The sequence below is a fragment of the Chelonoidis abingdonii genome, chromosome 25 (genome assembly GCF_003597395.2).
Source record: "Chelonoidis abingdonii isolate Lonesome George chromosome 25, CheloAbing_2.0, whole genome shotgun sequence".
Classification (NCBI taxonomy): Eukaryota; Metazoa; Chordata; order Testudines; family Testudinidae; genus Chelonoidis; species Chelonoidis abingdonii.
The window spans coordinates 7,985,152-8,011,163 of NC_133793.1; the positions used below are offsets into that span (position 1 = coordinate 7,985,152).

The 26,012-nt window shown below is 48.9% G+C and overlaps 3 protein-coding genes across 3 annotated transcripts in view; 2 read left to right on the plus strand and 1 right to left on the minus strand.

Annotated features, from left to right (window-relative positions):
- Nucleotides 1–26,012, plus strand: part of CAP1 (cyclase associated actin cytoskeleton regulatory protein 1) — a 91,516-nt gene that overhangs the window by 16,245 nt on the left and 49,259 nt on the right. The window lies entirely within an intron of this gene.
- Nucleotides 128–11,318, minus strand: PPT1 (palmitoyl-protein thioesterase 1). The gene is made up of 9 exons (XM_032789575.2): nt 11,197–11,318; nt 8,659–8,768; nt 7,053–7,180; nt 6,525–6,595; nt 5,215–5,317; nt 5,020–5,110; nt 4,186–4,284; nt 3,197–3,268; nt 128–1,682 (listed from the first exon to the last, which is right to left on the minus strand). The coding sequence occupies exons 1-9, from the start codon at nt 11,306–11,308 to the stop codon at nt 1,560–1,562; spliced, it is 909 nt and encodes a 302-aa protein (XP_032645466.1). The 5' UTR covers nt 11,309–11,318; the 3' UTR covers nt 128–1,559.
- LOC116830227 (sodium-dependent phosphate transport protein 3-like) lies at nt 14,320–24,189 on the plus strand. The gene is given in 11 exon segments (XM_075060780.1): nt 14,320–14,524; nt 15,470–15,540; nt 15,542–15,757; nt 16,109–16,342; nt 16,621–16,708; nt 17,145–17,231; nt 18,141–18,259; nt 19,422–19,583; nt 19,945–20,312; nt 20,750–20,840; nt 21,407–24,189. Coding segments are annotated over 11 exon segments (1,767 nt in total). The 5' UTR covers nt 14,320–14,325; the 3' UTR covers nt 21,539–24,189.

Here is a 26,012-nt window from a genome sequence, read left to right on the forward strand (position 1 = left end):
CAGACGCTAAGTGGAAAGCACTAACACTCCTAGTACTACTTTCCTTTTTTCAAATTCATGCTGCTAGCTCCCTGGCTGAGGAAGGGAATCTGTCATTGGCAGGGCAGTGAGAGAGGTTATTAGTTCATTAGGCAGCTGTAAAAACATTCTTTATTAAAGAGAATCAACATCGAACCAGTGCACAACAGTAGCTGGTCAGCTGACAACTATCAAAAAGCTTTTAATAATCATTGAAAACTTAATCCAGAACCCCTTCCCCCAGCTGTAATGCTATCTTTTCCCCTATTTCTACAAACGTGTGTCCTTAAATCTAAGTGGTGGTCCTCATTCTATGGACCTTACATAAACTAGTTAAGCTTGTTAGTATTAACCTAAGTATCCTGACAGAGGGAGAGGAATGTGGTTAGAACTGATACTACCCAGTCTCAAATGGCTCAGCTGTTAAACTGTTCCAGTGATTTTCAAACTTTGGGTCATGACCCAGTACTGAGGTGCCTTGCTCAGCACCCAGGGACCCTGGCAGCCAGCCAGTAAAAATTAGCAGTCCCTACCTGTTCTGAGTCTGACACCACGCTGCACCCTGGAAGCAGGTCAGCTCTTAAGCCGGGGGGGGGGCACAAGGCTCCGTATGCTGCCCCCACCCTGAGCATCAGCTCTGAACTCCCAGAGGCCGGGAACTGGCCAATGGGAGCTGGGGCTGCATGCAAGAGCTCTGTGGAGCTGCTTGCATGCCTCCACCTAGGAGCCAGACCTGGTTCTGGCTGCTTTCAGGGCACAACATGGTCCATGGTGCCAGGACAGACAGCCTGCCTGCCTCTGCACCCTAGCTGTGCCACTGACCAGGAGCTGCCAGAGGTAAACCCACACCTCAATCTCCTGCCCCAGCCCTGAGCCCCCCCAAACCCCTCATCCCCACCCCAGAGACTGTACCTGGAGCCCTGACCCACTCCTGCACTCTCAACTCCCTGCCCTAGCCCAGAGCCCCTTCCCATAACCTGAACCCCTCATTCCCATCCCCAACCCACAGCCCTCACCCCTGCACCCTAAACCTCTCCCCCAGCCTTGAGCCCCTTCCTGCATCCCAAACCCCTCATCCCCAGCTCTGTTGGGTCACAGGCATAGACAATTTTCTTCAACTGGGTCACCAGAAAAGAAGTTTGAAAACCACTGAACTATGCTCCAGCAAGTGACTGGTGCAGTTACATTAGCTTCTTTGAAAACCATACAAAACTTGCTAACACAGATACCTAGTCTGGGTTGGGACCATATGCTGCACCATAATAGCATATTAAATTTAAACCTACTAAAATTTAATCTGTGCCACTTCTAATGCACTCCTGACAACAGCCAGCAGACTAGTATGCTCTTAAATACTTGGTTAACCCTCATACCATGCTGCAGCATGGGGGACATGCTATTACGCAGTAAGCGGCAGCTTAGTTAGCTACAGCAATTGGATCCAAGTTAGAACTTGACAGGGTGACTTCCTCAGCCTTGTATCAGGAGCTTGGTCTGAAGGAAGCTGCCTTCTCTTGTCAGGCTGCTGACACACATTGACTTCAGTGTAGCAAGGGGATGATGTTTGTATAAAACCACTCTTCAGAAAAGCGAAGGTGATCTCCTGCCACAGACAAGAATATCAGCTTTCCTGCCTTGTCCATCTGCTGCAGCCCCAGCAGATCCTACAAGAGAAAACGACCAGCATGAAAGTAGGCTACCAAAGATGCTTAAATAACTTTAAGCATAGAGACTTAGGTGGTGGTTTGCAGTGTTGTAGCCATGTTAGTCATTGTCTACAACTAGTGTTGATCCCACTGTGTCTTCCATTAGGATCTACTCTTTACTATTTTCCCACTTCTAGGCGTTGATTATTTACAAGAGTTCCCCTTTGTCTCTTTCTGGAATTCAAGTGTTGTCCCTGGCCCCCCCATCATCATTACCAAGCAGGGGAGCCCTTTACTATAGTCTGCAATAGAACAGACCAATGTTTTGTTGAGAATAGGCGTGGGCCAGGTACAACAGCCCTTGGAGTTCAGGCTGTATGGAAATAGCTCTTTCCTTTGCGTGGGGGAATTACACGGCATAATGCAACTGCCCTGCTAGGAAAATGGTGCATTTGCTGCTGTGAGAAGCATGAGCTTTCAACAGCTTATTTAAAAAGGAGGGAACTGTATAAGTGCAATGAAAGCTGGACTAGGACAGGCCCCAGGAAACAGGTCTTCCCCGCCTCAAAACTACCTGCTAGGCTGAGGATGCAGTGCTGTGTTTTATCAAGGGTGCTCACAACATTCCCTGCATCCTGTTGTCAAGGCCATGGGCCAAGTTCATGGGTTGCTGCAGTGAAGCATTCATTCCTTTCCCTCACTTAAAAGGGATCTCACACCCAAAGGGAGAAGCAACCCAGCTGGCCAATGTGTGCATGAGGCTGTGATCGGCTGGTAGTGTGTGTTCCACTTTTAGACAGGTTTTTAACTTCACTGAAGTTACTCCTGATTTAGAGCAGTGTAAACAAGATCAGCATTAAACACACTGCGCATATTGGTAGCCTAGCAGTTTTAAGATGGTGTAGGCTGAAGAAATTGTGCAAGCCATACAAAGTGAAATATGAATACCAGGGACTCTCTTAAAAAAAATAAACCCTCATCTGGTGCAACTTGGCTTGTTCCAAAGGCCTAACTTTGCTCTGGAGAAGTACTTTTCAGCTAAGTTATCTCCAGCAGAGACTGGAGGAGAAAGGCTAGGTCAGGGTGCTGGCCTATAATTCAGAAGACTGGAGTTCAATTCCCTACTCTGACACAGATTTCTGTGGGACCCTGAGGTACTGAGGCTCCTCAGTTCCCTTATCTGTTCAATGGGGAAAAAAGCGTGTCTATCTTGTGGTTAATCAGCAGATCCAACTTTTTCCTTTCCTGGGAACTAAGTTCAGATACAAAATACAATCTGTTATGAGAGAGAGAGAGAGAGAGAAGCTAGATGGTGGAACCCTGCCAAGATTCTTGGGGAGAGCTTAAGCTACTTACAGTGGAGACATAGGGTTGCCAGCCCTCCATGATTGTCCTGGAGTCTTCAGGAATTAAAGATTAATTTTTAATTAAAGATGAAATGTCATGTGATGAAACCTCCAGGAATATGTCCAACCAAAATTGGCAACCATATGGAGACAGCAGATTCTTCCATAGAAGATCCAGCTTTTTACCTTTGTGTACAGCAAGGTCTCCTGCAGGGGGATGGTTTCCTTGGCTTGCCCACTTCTATAATATCCAAACCACTATAGAAGAAAAACAAGGAGACAACAGAGCTGTTGCAGAAACAAGCTTGTTCTGCATCTCACCACTGAGGCCTGTTCCTGGGCAGACTGTTCCTCTGACTGAGGAAGAGATGGAGCTCCTTGCCTCCACCTGAATCCACCAATGACTACTTCAAATTGAATAAACCCCAGAGAGCCCTGCTATCAAAGGGCAGGACAGAAACTTTAACATCTGAAGAACCGTTGATTTACAAAACCAGTTAAAGTTTGAGTGCCAATACTGTCCTTACCTAGCATCTCATAGATAACTGCAACTCTTCAGAGCATGAAATGCTTATCCTTAGGCTTACACTGCCAATATAAATCAGGTACTGTACATTCCAACCACCACCTTGTGTCTGACCCCTAAACGAACACTATTCTTTCAGAGTCATGGCAGAGTGAAGTTAAAGGTGCTAGAACAAGGTTCACTGCAACCCTCATCTGTGCTTAATCTGATACAAGGCAGTCTGAATTTAGACCATGATGTATTTGAGCAACTCTCCTCCCATCATAGCTATCCAAGGCTGTTATCGCCAGTCAGGCTGTCTGATCTCCACACAGTGGTTCTAACAGATTTGGATCATCACAGGGACTTTTTGGTGCAAGGATCCTGTCTGAAGAATTTCTCTCCCTGAGGATGTCTGCCAGAGACCTACAAGTTTGGAGCATCTTGACCGCACCGAGACCATTTTCCCTTCCCTTTTCTGATTTTCTTTTGCCCAATTTATTTGTGAAACTGGCTGGACGTACATTAGTGGATCCAGTTTTGGTTACTGCATCCTGGATTTGTATTCAAAGTTGAGCACCATTCAGAAAACTAGACAACGACAAAGACATTAGCAAGTGAAAGCTCACGCCTCACTGCCTTATCCCAAGCACCTGGAGGAGTTGCTCACCTCTGAGGCTGGAGGGTCTACCATTGAGTCATTGAGAAATTTCACCATCACAAACTTTTTCAAAGCCATCAAGTTTTTCTTGTAGGTCTCATTGATGCCCTGGGAAAGATGTCAGAACAAAAACAACGGAATCTTGTCAGAAATAAGGCAGTCTGGAGTCTCACTTAGATGAGGGAAGCCACAAACTTTGTCAAACACATGACATGCTTATCACACATTGAAGCTGGGATGTTGCTCTCAGCATGCCAGGCTCCTGACCCAGCCACCGCAGTGCCAGCCTCCCTCCCTGTCAGGGAAAGGGCAGCCCATGATCTCAGCTTGGTCTAGGGCTAATCAGGGCAGATGCACAAGACAATGCTAGAAATGCGTGACTGGGAATCGGGAACCCGCACATTCTAATCCCAGCACTGACACCAACTTCCTATGATGATGTCACTTATCCAATTTCACAGATGGGGAACCCACCCACCCCCGCCTCACAGGGAGTTTGTGGGGATTAACTGTTTACTTCAGTCTGCTTTGAAAATGGAGAGCTATACAAATCTTGATTCTTATTACACAGAAGGCAGTGGTCACCACTCTGCTGCCATGCTGTGGAGCAGCTATTGTGCAGAGAGCCACAAGTAAAAATATCTGCAAGAGCACTGGGAACTGTACCAGGCACACCGGGACAAAGAGTGCTACCTTTTGGCCATCCCTACACCACAAGGGAAAGAACCACCAAAGAGTTAAACCTGAAAGACCCCAGCCATGAAAACAATGAAGGGAAGAAAATTTCAGCCATCCCAAATCACAAGCCAGGCTCAGAGCTGTAAGCATGGCATTTGCCTGTACCTTCTCCTGATTGATGTCAGCCAGGAAGATGCTGTTTTTCTGGTACTCTTCCTCCTTCACAGGGTCATGCCAGTATTCTGCCTGCACTAGGCTGGATGAGAGAGAGAATAAAGCTCACACTGGAAACACACAGGCCAAAGGAGCATCTCACCTCAGCCTTTGCAGTCTGCGTAGTCCCCCGCCGAACATACTCACCGCTCCTGAACCACCTTCGTGTACACGCCAAGGTCCAGCATCTTTCGAAGCCAGTCACAGATGCGGGACTTCTCCCCAGGACAGCGTGGAAAGCCAAACACACCTGGGGCAGCAAGATGTGCATCTCTATTCAGTGGTCAGTACTGAAAGCCACTGAATTGCAACCACAAATGAAGAACCACCTCCTCCTGACGCAGCAACTGGAATTACTCCAAGGAACCCAGCTGTCTCTAATCCCATTACAGACAGCCTGCCCCCAAGGCACTATTACATGGAGAGAACTGAAAATGTTCCTTAGCTGACCAGCAGAGGGCATCATTATGGAGCAGATGGTCATACAGATAAATGGAGAGGCCTCCTAGCTCTTTAGTGATCGGAAGCCGCACTATTGTTCCTGGCAGCATAGTCCCTACAATTGTGCATAGTGCAGTAAACAGAGACTCACACCATGGGGCTTCTAGCAGTTCCCAGAAAGCTCAATGGTTTGAGCATTGGCCTGCTAAACCCAGGGTTGTAAGGTCAATCCTTGAGGGGGCCATTTAGGGGTCTGGGGGTTGGACTAGATGACCTCCTGAGGTCCTTTCCAACCCTGAGATTCTATGATTACTCCTGTCTTGGAGCTCTCACTGGCAGGAGTTTTCCTTGGTATTTAGCCATTTTCCCTGTCTTGAATTTGATCCCTTTGTCACTCATTTTACCTCCTTGAGCCACCCTGAATAATAATTCTCCCTCCGTGGAGTTTAATACGTCAAATGCTGATAGCTTCAGGTCCCTGTCACCCAATCACGATTTGGCCAATCTAAATAAGTTTAGTTTTGTGGCAGCTCTTACACCAGCTCAGGCTATTGTTCTCTGCAGTCCAGTATCTGCTCCAATAATAGCCAATCGACGATGCTTCTGACTCAGGTAGAAGGGAGCTACCTGGCTAATTGGATAGTCACATACACTGGGAAGATTCCTGACCCCTGCAGTGCCCAGTTTGCATCCTGAAGAATGATATTTGTCTGTCCCTATTTTAGCTAGGAATCCCTTTAATTGGTTTGCTGATAGACATTAATTCTAACTCAAGATCAGCCCAGAACACAACAAGCACTCGCCTAGTGATCAAATCCAATCAGAAGACAGGCAAAAGTATCCAGTTATTTTATTTCAAATGAAAGTAGGTCAAAAAGAGGCTTTTGGAGGGGCTTTTGGGGGCAGGGGAAGAGGAGGAGTTTTATCCCAACAGCAGCTTCCCCCTCCATTCCCTACATGTAGGTTTAGGAAACGGGGATGACACAGAGGACTCTAGAAACCAAAGAGGGAGTTACCTTGGTGCTGCCCCCCAATGGAAATCAAATTGAACATTGGAGGAGAAGGACATCTCTGTGCCACCGCCCTCCTGGGGAAAAGAGAAAGGGTTTAGCTTCCCCCTCCTATACAGATGCTAGACAGTTTGTATATAGCACTTTAAATAACCATCTTCAAGCTCTGCCTGCGACCAGCTTTAAATTAGTTACTTAGGGACTTTTGAAATGTTATCCAAAATCCCATCAATGGGACTTATGCGCTTTTGAAAATACTACCCTTAACAGCCCTGTGCCTCGGTTTCCCCATCTGAAGAAATCTTATGTGTTACAAAGGTGTTGTGAAAGTTAGTTTATAATTGTACAGTTCTTAGACTCATAAGAATAAAGTATTTTAAAATAAATGTAATTGTGCCCAGAGAACACTTATTTACATTTTATTTTGAACCCTCTGGGAAGGTGTTGGGGGGAGAGGGAGAGTCCCACCTGAACTTCTGTAACCTAAAACATTTTCCCAAAGATAAATTAAATTAAATCCAACTGAAAACTTACAGGAACTGGCCTCCCTGGGAGAATCCCATAGAATTGTATCCTCCTTGCAAGTGAGGGTCCTTAGCGAGTTTGTCACAAACCAGCATCACTTGTTTGTTCACATTCATGAAGTAGCTGTTCTCCGTATCCTGGGGAATAAGCCAGAAGAACAGATGGGCAAATTATCTTTGCAATGGGCTAATATGTTAATTTTAATCATCTTGTTCTTCATAGGGACTAAGATTTCTCCTTAAATTCCATGAGTTCTAGATAGGCCCCAATTTTACAAGACTCCCTTTGTGAACTCCCAGCCCAAAAGTAAGCTGTCATATTTCCCCTGCCTGTATTAAAGTTTGCATCCTCCCTGGACTTCCACAAAGCCAAGGTTTACCTGCATCCTCTATGAATCCAGGTAACAAGACATGTCACCCATTATTGTGATAGCTATTACTAGAACTACACTAGCTAGTAATGTAAGCCTCTTGGCCACACATAGCACAGTCAACAATACAGGTGTGCAGGAGCTAGGCTATATCTTTGTAACACTGGTAAAATACAATATAAAAATAAATTTAAATAAAAACATGCGGTTAGCTTAACACACAGGAAGAGACGAATATCTCCCTTAGAAAGCATGGGACCTCATCACATAGCTAATAGCTGTAGAGCAGGGGTGGACAAACTTTTTGGCCCAAGGGCCACATCTGGCTATAGAAATTGGGGCTGGGGTGGGGCCAGAAATGAGGAGTTCAAGGTGTGGGAGGAGGCTCCAGGCTGGGGCAGAGGGTGTGGGGGGTGTGAGGGCTCTGGCTGGGTGTGCAGGCTCTGGGGTGAGGCTGGGGATGTGGAGTTTGGGGTGCAGGAGAGTGCTCCAGGCTGGGACTGAGGAGTTTGGAGGGCAGGAGGGGGATCAGGGTTGGGGCATGGAGGGGTGGCTCAGGGATGCAGGCTGCTCCCGGAAACAACAGTATGTCCCATGTCCGGCTCTTACACAGAGGCATGGCCAGGCGGCTCTGCTGCGCATTGCTCTGTCCGCAGGTGCTGCCTCTACAGCTCCCATTGACCATGGTTCCCAGCCAATGGGAGCTGCAGGGGCAGCACTTGGGGCGAGGGCAGCATGTGGAGCGGAATCCCCTGGCTGTCCCTATGCATAGGAGTTGGAGGGGACACATGCCATTGCTTCTGGGAGCTGTGCAGAGTGGCCCCAACCCTGCTCCCCTGCTGGAGCAGGGCAAGCCCCAGACTCCACTCCCCAGCAGGAGCTCAAGGGCTGGATTAAAACATCTGGCAGGCTGGATGCGGCCACAGGCCATAGTTTGCCCACCCCTGCTGTAGAGATTTCAAAACACTAATCAGTGGATTTGGATATGAATCCAATTTAAATCAGGGATTTGTCATATCCCTAGTTTTCTTCAACATGTGATTAACTAGACTGAGTCAGTTTCTCCAAGACAAAGACGTTTGATACAGTAAAAAGGCAATAGTGAAAGCTCTCCCTGTGTCTTTATGGATCTTTGTCAAAAGCAGAGACTGTTAATTACTTACAGCACCTTTAAGAATGCACAGTGATCACTAACCAGTAATACTCAATGAAAGCAGAAGCTTTACATAAGATAACTGATTTTACCTCTACCACATTGTTTCCAATCTGTAGCGACAGAACGTAAATTCCTGGAATTTTGTTTTCCACCATTTTTTTAATGTATCCTAAGCTTCCAGGGTTACAGCAGCTGTCACCTGCAGAAAGGACAAGAGAAATTTTCATCAAATATCATAAAACCATCTCACACTGGATAGCTGAGGTGCTGAATACCAAACTTCCAACCTCACCAGGGAAAGCAGCATGCATTTTTTCAAGTGTCAATACAGCAAAGTTTCACGCTTATTGCACAAAGCCTCCTCTGTAAATGAACCATTTGAATGCACTTCCTGGTTCCAGCCCACGATGGCCTCCTTTCGCTTTCTTGCTAATAAGTTCAGGATATTGATTTAGACTATCCAAATATTAAAGCCAGCACGGATGCTGAATTCTCACCCAGCCTTCCAGGTCTTTCCCTTATGCCCATCCTTACAGAAATTCTTTGCTGCAATGCTTTCCATTTTGACTGAACAACAGTCTATACATGATGCTACAGAGGTTCAGGATCCTGCTCCCACAGGAATATCTTATTTGTGGTATCTTTGGCCCAGACACTTCCAGAGGCATAGTCTAGTGGTCCAAGCTTAGGCCTGGGAGCTAGGAACGCCTACATATGAATTGAGTGTAGCAGAATTCAGTTTTTGTATATATAATTTTGACCAATGTCATTGTTTATTTTTAAGCTTTTTTTAGATTTTTATCCATTTAAATGTTCACAGTTGCGCAAAATTATGAGGGGAGTGTAGACAACTGGAGCGGGTCAATCAGTTAATGACAGACATTGAGATTGTAAAGTTAAAGCTTTATAACCATTAAAACCAAGTGGTCAACATGTCAAAATATACCAGGTAAATACCCTTAAATCTCTAACAAGTTCCAAAGCAGCATTTTGCTTACTTTATCTGTAAATTTTAGTTCTCATTTATGGAAATATTTTTTAAGTTTTTGTGCATACAGTGAAATAGGTGTCTACCAACACTTAGCAATACAAATCTAATCCTTCCAAACCTAATTTTTGTCCAGGCTCTTACAGTGCCTTTCTTTAAGGCCTTGAGCAAGGCTCTCTGTGCCCAAGTCTCCCTGTAAACAGGGCTAATATCTAGACAAGGATGTTATGAGGAATACTTACTGTTTGTAAAAGCAATAAGCATTATTACTGTTATTAGGCTGAACGATCCTTTACAATGCTTATCATCTCCGGTAATAAAAAATGCAGGCAACATGATCAAATGGAGAGGGCATTGGACTGGGAATCTGGCTTTCCCAGCTCTACCAGAGACCTGCCTCAGTTTTGCCGTCTGAAAAGTGGGGATAATTCTATTTGTAAATGAGCTATCAAAGTGTTTATTTAAAATCCTGCTCATGCTACAAAACATAACCACGTTAAAACTGGTTTGTGAAACTGCATGCAAAAGGAAAGCACATGACAACGTTACTGGATCACAACCATGTTTAAATGTGATTCATAATGTAGACAGGGCCTAAAACAGAAGCTAAATGAGTAGGGAACTCTCCCAAAGGGTGCTGGACATCAGAGTACTTCAACTCTTTAGAAGCCACCTTGATCCTTCATTCACAGTCCAACCTCCCACACATCTATCTCTACTTTGCTTTTTTCCATCCCCCATTTCACAAGGAAAGGGTGTTGCCTGCACTGTGGTATCACCCTCCTGGCAGTTAAATGAGAGTCCCATGATGAATGTGGGGGTGTTTTTTCATTCCAGACAATCTGAAATGTGGCCAAAAGTGAAGTCACTAGGGCAGAGCGCACAGCTTCTTGTTTGAACCTGTGCGCACACTGGCTAATAACCTGCTTTCCACCCTCCCCATGTAAGAGCGGAGATCCCATGATCTCTCAAGGCAAGCATGGTCTGCACCAGGGGTAGGCAACCTATGGCACAGGTGCCGAAGGCAGCACGCGAGCTGATTTTCAGCAGCACTCACACTGGCCGGGTCCTGGCCACTGGTCCAGGAGCTCTGCATTTTAATTTAATTTTAAATGAAGCTTCTTAAACATTTAAAGAACCTTATTTCCTTTCTTACAACAATAGTTTAGGTATATATTATAGACTTATAGAAAGAGACCTTCTAAAAACGCTACAATTATTCCTGGCACACGAAACCTTAAATCAGAGTGAATCAATGAAGACTGGGCACAGCACTTCCGAAAGGTTGCCGACCCCTGCTCTGCACACAGGCACCGTCTCTAAACCAGCAGCTGGGATTAGGGAAGTGAGAGATGCAGCAGGGACGCAGTAAAAAGCACCGCGGAGAATTACAAAGGCTGCTCTGCGCAGGAGGCTCGCAGTGCACGGAAACGCCGCTTCCGCCCCCAACTCCCTCTCGGGGGGCGGGGAGGCTGGTCAGACAAGGGCCCCCAGGCCCCCCCTTTGCAGCCCTGGGGCTGAGCCCCAGCCTGACCCCCCACCCCTGCACCCCTTGGCGGGGCAGCAACAGACCTACAACCCGCCCTCAGCCCTGCAGCGCCCCCCCTTGCACCGGCCTCGCGGCGGCCCCAGCGCTCACCCATCCCGTGCCACATAACCAGGGGCACCGGGCCCGCGCGCTGCGCCGAGCAGCGCCCGCCGGCCAGCAGGCAGGTGAGCAGCGCCACCGGCACCAGCCTGAGCGTCGCCATCTTGGATTGTCACATGACCCGGCAGCAGGTGGGCGGGGCAGCTGGGAGGAGCTGGTTGTGGAGGGGCGCCCTGGACTGGGGGGGAGGGGGCTGTGGGGTAATAGAGCCATGGGGGGAGGGGGATGCAGAGGTCACAAGGGATCATGGGAGGAAAGAGGAGATGATGGAGCCATGGGGGAGGGGCTGCAGGGGCAATGGGGGTGAATCAGAGGGTGATAGAGCCATGGGGGGAGGGGGCTGCAGGGGCTATGGGGGTGAATCAGAGGGTGATAGAGCCATGGGGGGAGGCGCTGCAGGGGCAGTGGGGGCCAGTGGGGTAATAGAGCCATGGGGGGAGGGGGGTGCAGAGGTCACAGGGGATCGTGGGGGGAAAGGGGAGATGATGCTGCCATGGGGAAGGGTCTGCAGGGATGGAGGGGCAATGGGGGTGAGAGGGTGCTAGAGCCATGGGGGGGGGCTGCAGGGGCAGTGAGAGCCAGTGGGGTGATAGAGACATGGGGGAAGAGGGGGCTGCAGAAGTCACCAGGGATGAGATGGGGCATGATAGAGCCATGGGGAGAGGGGGCTGCGGTGACCATGGGGGCAGGGGCTGTCCTCAGTGTGATTTGACAGCAAGATAAGGGAAAGTACCTTTGGATTGCAGAGTGATGTGTCACCAGGAGAAGAGGAGCAGGCCAGTACCAGGGTGAATAGACACATACCCACACCCCCGAGACTGTTCAGGCCCTGCCCAAGGGAGGGCACATGCAGATGAGTAAAAAGCCATTGAGGGATTGCTGGGATTCCAGCCCTAATGCGGACCAGGCCCCTTGTCCCATTGCATGTCCCTGCCCAACGCTATTTCCCCTTCTGTAAGAGTCTGAATCCCCTATTGATTTAGACACGTTTATTAAAAATGCCTCTCCCTGGCTGCCAGTGCCCTGCAAACCCATTAGAAACATGCTATCACCCAGTCATCTGCAAGAGGGAACTTCTTGTGCATCATAAGTTGGGTGATTGATTGGGTTCCAGTCAGCTACAGCTGAACAAATACACTAGCAGCCCTGGGATTGCTTGAGACCAGCATGTGGCCAGCAGAGTCCCTGTTAGTCATCACAGTAAGTAGCTATGACTGAATACGTGCAGTTCTAAATGAAGGTCCCATAGTCTGTTTTCACACATAAAGGCTACTTATATATGTGTAGACAGGAAGAGTTCTAGGAGAACCCAAGATTGGCCAACACATTTAGCTGTAAAGTACCACAATGGTAAGCAGAGACAGCCTCCCTCTGTGGCCTTGGGCATCTCACTTAATTTCTCCACTAAATCTGGGATAACAGGTACCCCATAGGGCTGTTCTGGGTCTAAACTAACGGTGGCAAAACACTGTTTCATCATCACTGTTTTTAGCCATCTATCTCCAATTTACTAACAGTTTAAAATGATTTTTAAAAACCAGGTGTCAGTGGCCTACTAAGGAGTTAAATAGCACAGCTGGTGTTTGCCAAACTTATTTTGTCACATGGCTTGCCTCTCATGTGACTCACTCTTTGTTCCCAGTCTGAATTCGTGGCATCCCTGCCAGAATGAATTCTCACACCCTGTACTGAAAAACAAGAGGAGAGGACTGCTTCTGCTTTTGCTTCGTCTGTGAGTTGATTATTTGGATTTGATTGCTAGAGAAGTTGCAGTTAATTCAGAAAATCAGTGCCAATCTGCTCCACTTTGGGGTGCGGGGAAGCTGCCTAGTTATGTAGTTGTATGCTGGAATATAGGAAGAATTTTAGTCTGGGGGGGGCTCTCTCTTTGTCACTGCAATTCTCTGCCTTAGCACATCTTAATTATCTACAGGGATCCTAGTTTTTCCTGATTTAAAAAAACCAAAATTCTCTGATATAAAAACATAAAGATCTGTGTTTTTCCGCTGTTAAAATAAACTACTTAATTTTAGCTTCCCTAGCCACGAGATATATATAATCAGTTGAACACAATGTTTTATTGATACATTTACAATATTTTAGCTGACAAATTGAGCCTTGCTGCCCCGGGCTGACAGCCGGAGTCCCCACTCTCCTGATTATCCAATTTTTTGATTTCCCAATTTGGCCCCAGGCTCAATTAGATCTAGGGTGACCAGATGTCCTGATTTTATAGGGACAGTCTCGATATTTGAGGCTTTTTCTTGTATAGACTCTTATTACCCCCCACCTTCTGTCCCAATTTTTCACTATCTGATCACCCTAATTAGATCAGATAATCAGGGTTCCCACTGTATATGTTTTTATATTTTCACAAAATGTAAAAGCTAAAGATTCTCTGTTAAAACAGCAAAGAGTCCTGTGGCACCTTATAAACTAACTCTTTGCTGCTTTTACAGATCAGACTAACACGGCTACCCCTCTGATATCTGTTAAAACACATAGTCCATGTCTTTTTCTGTGGCAAAGGGATTTCTAGGATCCCTGCTTAGAGAGGGAGGCAGGGATAGCTCAGTGGTTTGCTCATTGGCCTGCTATACCCAGGGTTGCAAGTTCAATCCTTGAAGGGGCCATTTAGGGATCTGGGGGATTGATCCTGCTTTGAGCAGGGGTTTGGACTAAATGCCTTCCAATCCTGATATTCTATCTCTATGTGTCAAAGAATGTTTTGGCTTGGCAGCTGCCCTCTGGAACAAGCATTAGTTTACAGTATACAGAGTGAGGGTAGATTGTGGGTGCAGGGGGAGGCTATTCTCTGAACAGTGAGGGATATCTGCAGTAAGGAATAGCATCCAGCCATGCTGAAAATAGGGCTCTCTATCCCACTGGGAAGCTGTGACAATCAAAGGCAAAAATAGGAAGGACCACACAAGACTGGGCCTAGAAGTTTTTATATCATTGTAAATCACATTGTTCTTAAAATGTGTCCCATTTGCACTAGATGGGTAGTATTCATATTCCACAATCCTGCAGCAGTCCCATGATGGGGCTGATTGCATTGTAGGAAGAACTACAGGAGGTTTGTAGAAAGGAGATGGTCCCCGTGCCTTTAGTTCACTAATGTCTAAAACTCTTCATGTTCCAGAAGTTGTGGAGACGCTCCCAGGAGGAGGACTAGGTGTCAGCTTTGCTTACAGGAGAGAATGCAGCAAAGCGCTGAGAATGCTGAGGCAGAGGACTGCCCAGAGTCAGATCAGGAAGATGCTGCCCCTCTGCTTAACCAGCAGTTGTCACCTGGGAAAGGTAAATCTACGCGAGGGTAACGAGAGGTGTGATGTAGTGCTCTGAACATGGGACTGGGACCCAGGAACTTCCAAGTTCTAATTCTGGCTCTGACTCTTGGGCAAGTCACTTCCCCTCTCTATGCCTCAGTTTCCACCCTGTATAATGGGGATGATAAAGCTCAGTACCCTCCCAAGGGGCTTGTGAGGATTAATTAGTGCTGGTAAAGTGGATTATAGTGTGGGAGGGACCCTCTCCTGAAAGGACACGGTCCCCTCTGTGGTCAGGAATGTGTGTGCTCCCTCCTGAGCTGCTCTTGGGTTTCTTCAGGAGCTGGGTAGATAAAGTAGGGATGCCAGATCAGTGCCAAACGGAAAAGAGGATGGCTGGGACTTGGACCCTGAAGTAATTCTCTACTTCAACAAGAATCCTGGCCCTGACGTGGCCAGCCTGCTCTGAAGACAGCAAAGGGGAAATTCTCTCCCACCTCCCTGGGTGAGGGATATGTGTGTAATGATGCTGGGTGACTGCAGAGTGAGCTTTCAGGAGGTTTGGTCTGGACAGAGATGCCCTGGGGTAAAGCTGTGTGGGCAGTGGGGTCTGGACGGCCCTGTCCAAGGTGTTAGACTCTGAGCAGGATGGTTTGTGGTTGAAATAAGACTGTTGGTGCTACCTGGAGACATAGGCGCGGGAAGTAGGCGTGCTCAGGTTTAGCTCTGCTGCTGGCCTGGGGTCGTGCTTGGCCACCAGCCCCGGGGTCCCGGCTACTGGCCCCACACCCGGGGCTCCGCACCCGCCCTTATTTGTGGCCCCAGCCTTCACCTCCTTACCCTGTCTATGTCCCCGCCTCCCTGAACCACAGCCCTGCTCCCGGCCCCAGCTCTATGAGACAGTGAGGGCACGGATAGGTGTAAGAGGGGTGCAGCTCAGCACCCCCACTCCAAAAACTGTTCCAGTGCCACTGCCTGGAATTCCCTCACAGCCAGGGGTGAGGGGGCACCTCCAGGGTTAGTCTGCAGCCTACCTGACCATCTGTGGCTTGTTGTGGTTGTTCTCCATCCCAGGCCTCTGCTCAGCTCGCTACAGCCTGGCTCTCATCCTGCACTTCTCTCTCTTCATGGTGTATTCGCTCCGGGTCAATCTCAGTATCGCCCTCGTAGCCATGACGAACGGCACCAACCCGGGCAGCCTGCCTAATATCTCCACGGACGTGTGTCCCAATCGCTCCCACGCTCAGCCCAACGGCTCCCACCAAGAATTCGCCCAAGAAGTAAGTGTAAAGGCAGGGCCAGATCCTTTCACCAGCAACTTGGCTCTATCCCTTGGCTTTGCACTATGGACCAACTCAGCAGCAATGAGGTGCTGTTTAGAGAGGAGCTTTGGGGCTGTATCCGTTGCACATGTGCTTAAACGAAGGCACCAGTGTAATTAGGAGAGCGCTGGCCACCTGACTGGTGACAGGTCTGTGCATACAAGCCACTTACCCCTTCCTGGAGGAGTCCAGGCCTGTGAGAATAGTTCTCCCTTGGGCTTGTTTTAAAGCTGCTGCTGTGTCCCCCTCAAGGGACGTGCCTCGGTTTTGTCTCCCCCTTTTGATGCAAGCACGTTCTGTCTCCTCCAGGCCCCCGTGTACGACTGGAGCGCTAAGACCCAGGGCGTCATCCTCAGTGCCTTCTTCTATGGCTACCTCTTCACCCAGCTCCTCGGCGGATACTGGTCGGGAATGTTCGGAGGGAAGCTAGTGTTGGGCTGCGGGCTGCTCTCGACCTCAGCACTCACCCTTCTCGCGCCGCTGGCAGCTAGCCTGGGAGCAGCATACCTCATTGGGCTGCAGGCAGTGCTGGGCATGGCAGAGGTAGGGCCTTCCCTTTCGAGCTTGTGACTCGGCGGCTTGTGGATTTATGTGTCCAGCACCCTCTGGGTGCATGGCATTGCAGAAGAAGTTAACAAGTCAGGACTCCGCCCCAATGAACTTACAAGCAAGGGATGATGACAAACCAAAGTAGGAGGAAATGGTGGAGCAAGGGTCATAGCAGTGAAAGATCATGAGGTCTGCTAATGCTTTCCCCAGGTATCGCTCCCAGAGCTCCCACTCCCCTCTGTGCTCACGCACTCCTGTGTTTTCCTTGGCAGGGGGTGATATTTCCAGCACAATACACGCTTTGGGCAAAATGGGCTCCTCCCTTGGAACGCAGCAGGCTCATGAACCTCGCTGAAGCTGGTAAGGGATAGTGACGCTCTTTGCTGCCAAACCAACTTTCCCTGTAGTCCCAGCTCCCCGCCCTCCTGTGTAAAGGAGAGCTCTCCTGATGCCGGCTTTTCTTCCACCATGCTCCAGACAAGCGGCTCCACTTACGAATTGGAGAGACTTTGAGGTTCTAGACCAAAGGTCCTTCATGAAGAAAAGTTGGCTGCACGTCCCTCTCTACTGCTATTTCTCCCTTTCCTACACAATATTCCACTCTCCTCCTCCTTTATCTCCTCTTCCTTTATCCTCTCTACCTTCTCCTCCACCCTGTCTTCTCAGTTCTGGCTTGATAGTGCAGGAAGAGTTACTACAGGATGGTGTGGGGTGAGCACTGGGAAGCCCAGGTCATCTTCTGTGGCCACTACTGTATCACCCCCTTGCTCTGAACTCCTCTTCATCTGCTCCTAAGGATGCACTTTTGGGACCTTCATCACCTTCCCTGCAGCTGGAATCATCTGCCAGTACCTGGGGTGGCCTTACATCTTCTTCATCTTCGGTGAGTAGCTGTGGTTTCCATTGTAGCAGATTCATTGGCAAGTTAAGCCGCACAAGAGTGAAGCATATGAAGGTTTTCTCATTGCCTCGATGCGAGGAGTCGGGGCTCTCAATCCAGTTCCTAATATAGAAATGTCCCCCTTGAGAGAGACCACCGTCGCAATCAGCATCTCCAACCAGAAGGGCTGGACTTCCCTCTTTCTCCTTCAGCTCATGATGAAGGTCTGTTGGCTGGGCGGTGTGGAGGAGGCTCGTGTTGCTGCTGCCCGAGTTGTGTCTACTCTGTGGATGAGAGCTCTCAGGGCTGTCGGGCTGGCACCTTTCATTTTGAACTATAAGAGTAGAGGCATCAATAAGGTACAAAAATGTTAGTCGGCAGAGCCCCTCAAACTGTCTTGAACAGGAAGGAGTGTTCCCCCACCTCAGTGGTCTCTGCTCTCTGTCTGTGGTGTTTGCAATGCACCATCACTGTCATATTGAGGGGTCTGTGACTGGGCAGATTTCCCACTCCCCCCTCAACACAGCACACACATATAGAGGGGCAGTGCCCCAAATTCACACGCTGTCCAGCACTTCCTTCATTTTCACACTAAGGAAAGCCAGACATGAACCACAGCCTGAGCTGTTTGGTGTTAAGGCAAAAACTCCTGCCTCAACTACCTAATTCCTCCTTCCCCCAAGAGGCAGGGAACAAACCCTTTTATACTGTGGATTGGCACTAACGGGCCCCACCTGGTCTATCTGCCAGCATGAGTCAGCAGAACACACCTGCCCCTCCCTTCAAGACCCTCACACCTGAGTCTGTCACAGAGCTGCAGTGTCTTGCCTGCCCATCTCTGTTGGTATCTACCTGCCTGTGCTGCCATAAGATCTGACACAGGAGCCATTGAACTGTTCCCCTTCTCCATAGGTGGCATTGGCTGCGTTTGGTGTGTGTTCTGGTTCCTTCTCGTCTATGAAGACCCTACACATCACCCTCGTATTAGTGCTGGCGAGAAGGAGTACATTGTGTCATCACTGGCCAACCAGGTTCTTTGAAAGCCTTTTAACTCTGACCTAGTTTTCCCTGTATTCCCACCTTTGAACAGAGCTTGGGACAATGGGACCTTCTCCAAGTGAGCCCGTCTTCAGGGTTCCGCTGGGTATGTTATTTACAGAACAGTGCAAATGTCTGTGGCAGAAGAGGGCCCTGCGCCATGGAGCTTACAGATTAGTTCAGATACAGGTATAAAGCATACAGCAGAAAAGAGATCAATGGGAATGGGCCAAAGTCAGGGCCAGGGAGGAGATTGGCCTGCCTGTGGTTCATGAAACGTGTATTTTAAGGAGGAATTTTTCAAAGCCAAAGGAGGTCTCTTGGCATATGAACTGGGAGAGGCAGCTCCATGTGATGGGAGACTGGAAGCTGTGTGGGAGGAGATGGAGCTTGGGAGAAACAGAAGGAGCAGTGGGAGGAGTCAGAGGTAATGGGAGATGTAGGCCGGGGCTGGGTTGTGCGGGAAGTCTGAGGCAAGGGCAAGGAGCTTGAATTTGAGGCAGAGGGGTCTGAGGAGCAGGGTGATGGTAAGAACTATAGGAGGAAGGTTCCCTAAGCCGTGGTGTTTTGGACTGAGTGCCAGAATGCGCCCTGGAATGGAAGGCTGCACAGGTGAGCTGAGAGATGCCCAAGGCATGGCTAGAGTGTCAGCTGCAGGGATGAAAAGGGAAGGTTGCATCCCTGAGGAAAAGGCACAAGGATTTGTCAGGGAGCTGGATGTGAGGGGAGAAGAGGGCAGAGAGGGTCAAGGGAGCCGTAGGATGAGCTGGATCATGGACTGTCACAGGAGGGGAATGGGTCTCAGAGGAAGGACGAGAAGTTTTAATATATTGAGCAAAATTCAGCCCTGAGATTAGCCTGTACAACTCTACCGACTGCCCCTGGAGCCCAGCGTTCTTACATGAGCACGGTGCTTGGCCTGTTGGACTTGAGGTGTCTGTGGCAGATCTGGGAAATGTCAGATATGAGACTGCACAACTGGGAGAGTTGAGGGGTTACAGGGGGATCCAGGAGTCAACACAGAGCAGGCAGCTAAAACTCTGGGAAGAAGTGGCGAGGTCAGGGAGAGAATAGACCACCTGCCTATTGGACATTGACAGAGCCAGAAGGAAAAGGAGCCCGCAAAAGGGGCACTAACTGGTGCGGTTATTCAAGGGCAGCTCTCACGGACACTCCCTTCCACTCCTGGCCATGATGAAATCACTGCCTCTTTGGGCCATCGCAGTTGCCTGTTTCTGCAGTGACTGGCTGTTCTACATGCTGCTGACGTCAATGCCAACGTACATGAACGACGTGCTCCACTTTGACATCAGAGAGGTGAGCTTTGCCGTGGTGCCCCATCGCTCACCGCCGCGCCAGTCTGTCTCCCGAATGGGGACATCCACAGGGGTAAAAGTTAATGCTAACCAATTCTTAAACCTCAGGCTTCAGGACTTAGGCCAGTTTCCGACTACTAGGGGTGGGGAGGTTTCTTTCACGTTCCTCCAAAGCAGCTGGTTGGTGCTAGCCGCTGTCAGAGATAGGATATGGAGCTAGATGAACCTCAGGTCCAACCCAGTCTGGCAGTCCCTGCGATCCTGACATTTCCAGCCCCCCTGAGCACATCCAGCCTAGTGTTGGTGGGGTCCCTCTCGCTGCTCCGTGCAGAATGGCGAGTCTCTTACCCTTCACTCTACAGAATGGGCTTCTCTCTGCACTTCCTTACGTGGGGAACTGGCTGGGTACCATCGTGTCGGGGCTGCTGGCAGACTTTCTCCTGTCCAAGCACATGTTCAGCACAGCAACGGTTCGGAAACTCTTCTCGGTGCTCGGTAAGGACAGATACCTCCTGCCTCCAGGGTCTTTCAACAAACCTTCGCTTGGTCAGCCATGTAACCCACGTCCCCTTCTCTCCCTAGGGATGATGCTCCCAGCCGTCTTCCTGGTGGCCATGTCCTACGTCAGCTGCAATTACACAGCAGCCGTGGTCTTTTTGACGTTGTCCGTGACTGTAATCAGCATGTGCGGGGCTGGCTTCTACATTAACCAGATGGACATTGCTCCCAGGTGAGACCACCAGACCTTCCTCCTATCTCCTGCTCCCATTGGCTCCAGGACCCAACATGTTCGGCCATATAATGTCCATCACCCCAGCCCTCAACTACTTCAGCTGCCTTTTGCTTCTTCTCTCCTGGATCTTCTGCAGCTGGTGGCATCTGAAGCCAGACAGGCAAAACCAAGGCACAGAAGAGCAGGCTCAGAGCCAATTATAGCAGTGGGTAAAGGCTCTTACTGTCTGTCAAGAGGACAGGCAGTGACCAAGCTGAGAAGCCGCTGCTAGCTGGTGGACTCCGTTACATGTATAACAAGTTTATTCCAGTGGAACCTGCTCTCTTTGAAGCTCTCCAGGAGATTGGGGGAGAGGGAATTGAAACCTAATTTTCTCTCTTCTTGCAAGTCCCTCTTTGCCTTGCTCAGGAGATTGTCCCTTCCCTTCTCCCCAGATACGCTGGATTTCTGCTGGGATTCACAAACACCTTTGGAACAGTCTCAGGAATAATTGCTCCCACCGCAGTTGGATTCCTCACCAGCCAGGTAATTCAGAGCTTCTCTGGATGGCTGTATTGGAGGCTCTTTCTCCTAACACAAAAATATTCAGAAAAGAAAATGGAGTTGAATAGAGCAGATTGGCCCAAGAATGGTTTCTGTGCACTGAATCAAAACATAGTCCTGGCTAAGCTCTTGAAACCCCAGGAGACTGGCTTCAGGTGGGGTCTAACAACTCACGTGTGTTAGGCAGCATCCACATTGCCAAATGTGTCCAACAAGTATCTAAGTCGTGGAGAAGAAGCTCTTATGATCCAAGAAGTAGGGACTCCTCCCAACATGAGCTTCCAACCTAGATCTACTTACAGATGGCGGGGGGCGGGAGACTGCTGGAGAATGGGGCATTAGGGACAGCTTGATACCAGTGACGACAGAGCTGCTTGAATTCAGCGTAGCAAGCAAGGAATTCCCAAGCAGAATCTGAGGAGTTAAATCTACAGCTAGACAGGGAACTGGTACAGCAAGTCTTTAGCTGAATGAAAGCCTCAAGTGTTTTCCTGTGGCCATAAGAGGGAATGGAGATACTGATTACCCCTTGTCTGGTACCTCCCCAGGACCTCCTGACTGGCTGGAGGAATGTCTTCTTCATGTCAGCGGCCCTCAATTTCTTTGGCCTGCTGTTCTATGTAACCTTTGGCAGTGGAACTATCCAGGACTGGGCTAGAGAGGACACTGCTCTCCAATGAAATGCCAAGGCATACTGCCAGGAGAAGAATATGTAACCAAGGCAGGAGGTAGAAAACAGCCTAGTGAACACAGATTAGTCAAGTAATCCCACTTCTCTTTCCAGCACTGGACACCCGAATAACAGGAGCCATTTGTTTTCCCAACCTGCCCACCCAACTCTTGAATTCTGAGCCCTTCTCTCACATCCTTCCTCAGCTTTCGCTTGACCCAAAGCACCATTGAAATGCATGTGTGTGCACAATAGATTTGGGAGGTAGTGTGTCCTAGTGAATAAATCAGTGGCTTACAGCTCAGACCTAGGTTCTGTTCTCAGCTCTGTCTCTGGCCTGCTGAGTAATCTTGGGGAAGTTACTGTCCCTCTCTGTACCTCAGTTTCCCCCATCTGTAAAATGGGGCTAATGACACTACCCTCCTCTGTAGAGTGCTTTGAGATCAGTTGATGAAAAGTGCTGGGTATCATTAGGCACGATGATTATACTCACTGTAATTGGTGTATATGGGTGCCTGAGTTCCAGTCTGGGGGAGGGTGAAGGCTTTGGCTTCAGGCTCTGGCCAGGTTAATAGGGAATGTACAGAAGTGAGGTATTTTAGAGTGTGACTAGTCATAATGGGCCATCCAGTGGAAGAGGTGGAGTCGAGGAACATTCATGTATTTGACCACAAATTGGATGATCCTCTGCAATCTAGCAGGCCCTGGCTAAGGACATTAAGCACTACTGGAATAATAGCTGCTAGGTCCGTGTTCAGTGATTATACCAGCTGAGCTTGTCCAGCCAATCTGTAACAGCTACAAGTGGTTGTAGCAGGGGGAATGGGCTCGGGGATGGGGGGCAAGTCAGCCCTCTTCAGTTCTAGGTGTAGGAGGGACTTAAAAGGAGGAAAGCCTAGCAGCTGAGGTCTGGGACTGACTGGGGCCTGCCAGAGGCCCTTAGCTGGAAGTTAGACCAGGAGCTGGGGCTAGACTGGCTGTTCCTGCTGGGACCCCACCTATAAAAAGCCAAAGATTCTTTTGCTATTGTTTTTGGATGAAGCCAAAGGGGCTTGGTAGGAAGGCCGGGTCACATGTACAGCAGGAGAAGGCCAAAGACCTTGTGGGGAAATCAAAGCAAAGTGATGCCCCACTGCCTCAGGAGGGGTGCTCTGCAATGGTGAGTCTTGTCCAGGGGACTCTTACGTGTTTATAATAGGAGCCTGTCTTCTGCTAAATGAAGCACTCCTGGATTAGCTGCCTGCATTTTGCAGTGGATAAGGGTGGGGAAGTGAGGAGGCGGAAATGTTGATAACTCTGCCCCTAAAAAGGAGAATACATGACAGTGTATCAAGAGGTCAGGCCTAGCTCATTTAGCTGATCGCTGCAGAAAACGAGTATCTCGTTTACCCGTGCCTTACTCTGAGAACACTGCCTCATACACTGCCTTCAGACCTGGTTTGAAGCTTAATCTCTGCTTTTTCTAGATTTACTTAGCCCAGCACAGTTGAATGATGGCTTGTAGCAAAAGCTGCAGTTTAAGATTCATGGGGAAGTTATAATTAGATTGGTGCTGGGGTAAGTGACCGAATTTCCCTTTTCAAAAGAGCTGGTTTTGGTTTTCGAAACCAAGTAGGGAATGTCAATTTAAAACAAATAAAAACCAGAAGAGAATGCAAAGGCTTCACTTGTTCCCCTCCATAGAGGCGTTTGAGTAGGTTTCTAGACTGCTCAGGGCATGAGTGAGCTTGGAGGTTTCTTCTAGTTTTACAATCCCTTTGCTGGAGTTCCAGCCAAATGTAGGTTTAGCCCTCTGGCATGGAATTCTGACGTCTAGTTTCTGTAGTTCGGATGTGAGCCCTGGAAATAAAGTTCAGATTTTATTTACACCAGAAATGGTTAGACAGATTGTCATGGAAATGTTTTATTCACACCAAAAAGGTCAGGAAACCCCACACGTCCAGCCCAGACCCCAGCGTGAAAGTCCCATTCCCCCTGGATGCTTTTCCAGTGTGTTGTTTTTTTACTACTCGTGAGCCAGTCCTGGATAAGCGAGTCCAGACACTGAGCTGTGATCAGACAGCTTTGGGCACTCGCTGTTGTTGGTACCTCTGAGCAAGCTGGCAAGTGGAGAAGTAGCAGGAGAATTCACTTCTCAGTAGCCTTCACTGCTGACTTTGTGACCTTAGCAGGATCACCAACCTTCTTGACAGCCTTGTCTGCCTCACGTCCTGAACAGCAAAGCGACCTGCCCGAAGAGGAACGCCGTTAGACTGGATTCTGTGTCATGCACAGCAGGGTTTGGAATAACAGCTTGAAGTAAGAGTTTTGCTACCCACGCTATGGAAACTTTGAGGTTTGAGGGGGCCATCTGAAAAGTTATTTGCAGAAGTAGATGGAGAAATGATCCCTTACTGCAGTGTTTCCCAAACTTGGGACGTCACTTGTGTAGGGAGAGCCCCTGGCAAGTCTGGCTGATCGCGGCTCCCACTGGCCGCGGTTTGCTGCTCCAGGCCAGTGGGAGCTGCTGGAAGCAACGCGGGCCGAGGGACGTACTGGCCGCCGCTTCCAGCAGCTCCCATTGGCCTGGAGCAGCGAAACCTGCGGACACGGCAAGTAAACAAACCAGGCCAGCCTGCCAGGGGCTTTCCCTACACAAGCAGTGTCCCTCGTTTAGGAAACACTGCCATGCTGGTTACCTCCCCCTGCACTAGAAACAGGAAATCTTTGCATTCCTACAGCTAAATACTAGTATTAAAGTTTTTAAAAAGAGAAAATAATCAAGAGATCTTTACCAAGAGGTGAGTACTCTGAGAAACTCTCCGCACACATGGGTTTGCCAGGGGTCATCGGAACGAAGGCAGCATCTCCAAACTTGGAGTTATAGTCACATCATGAGTGAGTTGTGGTTAAATTCATATTTCAGTGCCATCCTCCAAAGGGGATGTGGCTGCATCCAGCCCTCCCTGCTCTTCTGCACTGAGAGGAACTGACACTTCTCCAGATCTTTATTCATGCAAATAGTCCGTTGGCTTCCTGGAATCGGGATGGTGCCTGGACACTGGATCTAGTTGTTGTTGTTGTAGGATGTATTGGGTACATGAGCCCACAGTGTGGAAGGACCACATTTACGTTTAAATAAAGTAAACAAGTAGTAAAAATCAGGATCATCTTGTTTATTTTAAATCCCTTTCCCCTGGCAAGATGGGACCCTAATCTTGGATAGGGCCTTTAGCTGCCACCATAAAACCAACAACAGATCTAGGATCATGGGAGAAATAACTGCCTGGGCGATTGGGAATGGAGATTGACATTGTGCATAGAAATATCTAAGGATTCGGGGTTTCCCTGTGGGGCTCTGGGGTCCCGTTGTTGCTTGCAGAATTGAAATTTAATTCAGGAAAGAAGGATTTTCTTCCCCTTGGGGCTGCGAAGATCCCCTCAGCCTGTAACTATAACTGAGTTTGCTGGCACCAGAGAAGGAAACAATAGCACCTTTTAAATGATGCTGTTGAGGTTTGAGTTCACGCCTCATTGACGTGAACAGCCCCACTCACCTCAATGGGGCATGACTGCGAAGAGCCCCATTTCAACAGTTAACCCTCTCACGCTGCTGATCACCTTGGCTTGGCTGGAGCAGCCAGCTAATGTGTTTCCCCAGGGCAGGGGCTTGCTCCATGTGCAGGGCTGCAAGGGTTAAATGTATAAATCCTTGGCTGGTGTGAGATGTGTGATTTTGGGAGACAACAGTACAGAAGTGTGTGTGTCTGTCGCCCCCACCAGCACCGCCCACACACTCACACTCACTCTCTCTCTCTCCAGAGTGACTGGCTGTCACAGGGAACTGAACCATCCCTGATAGAATAAATGTCCTGATTTCCAGCCAGTGTACAAATACTGGCCAATTCCCACCCCCCTCGGCCCGAGTTCCATCCCCTGCAGGAGATCAGAACTGTCTCTGAACTCCAGGGCTTGGCATCTCTGTACAACACCATGGGAAATAGTAGGTATGCAAATTTCCTCCCAGCCCGTCTTTCACTTGGTTCTGCCAATGCCCTTCCAGTCCTGACCTAAAGACTCCTGCCCCACGTCCAGCTATGCAACTCATTTCTGGCCTTCAGCACCCAGCTCTTCCAATACCCCCCATTCTGATCTGTACCACTTCTTACTATTGCAGTCTAACTCCTCCCATCTTCGCTACTGCACCACCAATCCCACCCTCTAGCGCCTACTGCTGTCTCAATCCTTGTTCTGTGTACATGGCTTTGACGGGAGAACCAGCAAGTCAGATCTCTAGGAGCAGCTGGAGCCAGGGCCACTGGGACCAACCCCCTTGTGCTTTGTGCAACACCTATGTTTTCAGGAGGCATTTGTAAAAGCCAAGGGAGGTCCAGTTGGTATGGGAGACAACTGTGGGTGTTAGATTGTGGTGTGAGACAGTCCCCACTAATCCTGTACAGAAATGATGGGTTGAGGCAAAATATTATTGGGTGGAATTCTCTGGC

Bases quoted from the DNA above. Each gene is read 5' to 3' on its own strand.
- PPT1 (XM_032789575.2), bottom strand. From the start codon at position 11,308: ATGGCGACGCTCAGGCTGGTGCCGGTGGCGCTGCTCACCTGCCTGCTG. The intron at 7,181-8,658 runs GTAAAATCAGTT...CTTATTCCCCAG, and splicing joins TTGGAAACAATGTGGTAGAG to GATACGGAGAACAGCTACTT. The intron at 4,285-5,019 runs GTACAGGCAAAT...CATCTTTCCCAG, and splicing joins CTGACATCAATCAGGAGAAG to GGCATCAATGAGACCTACAA.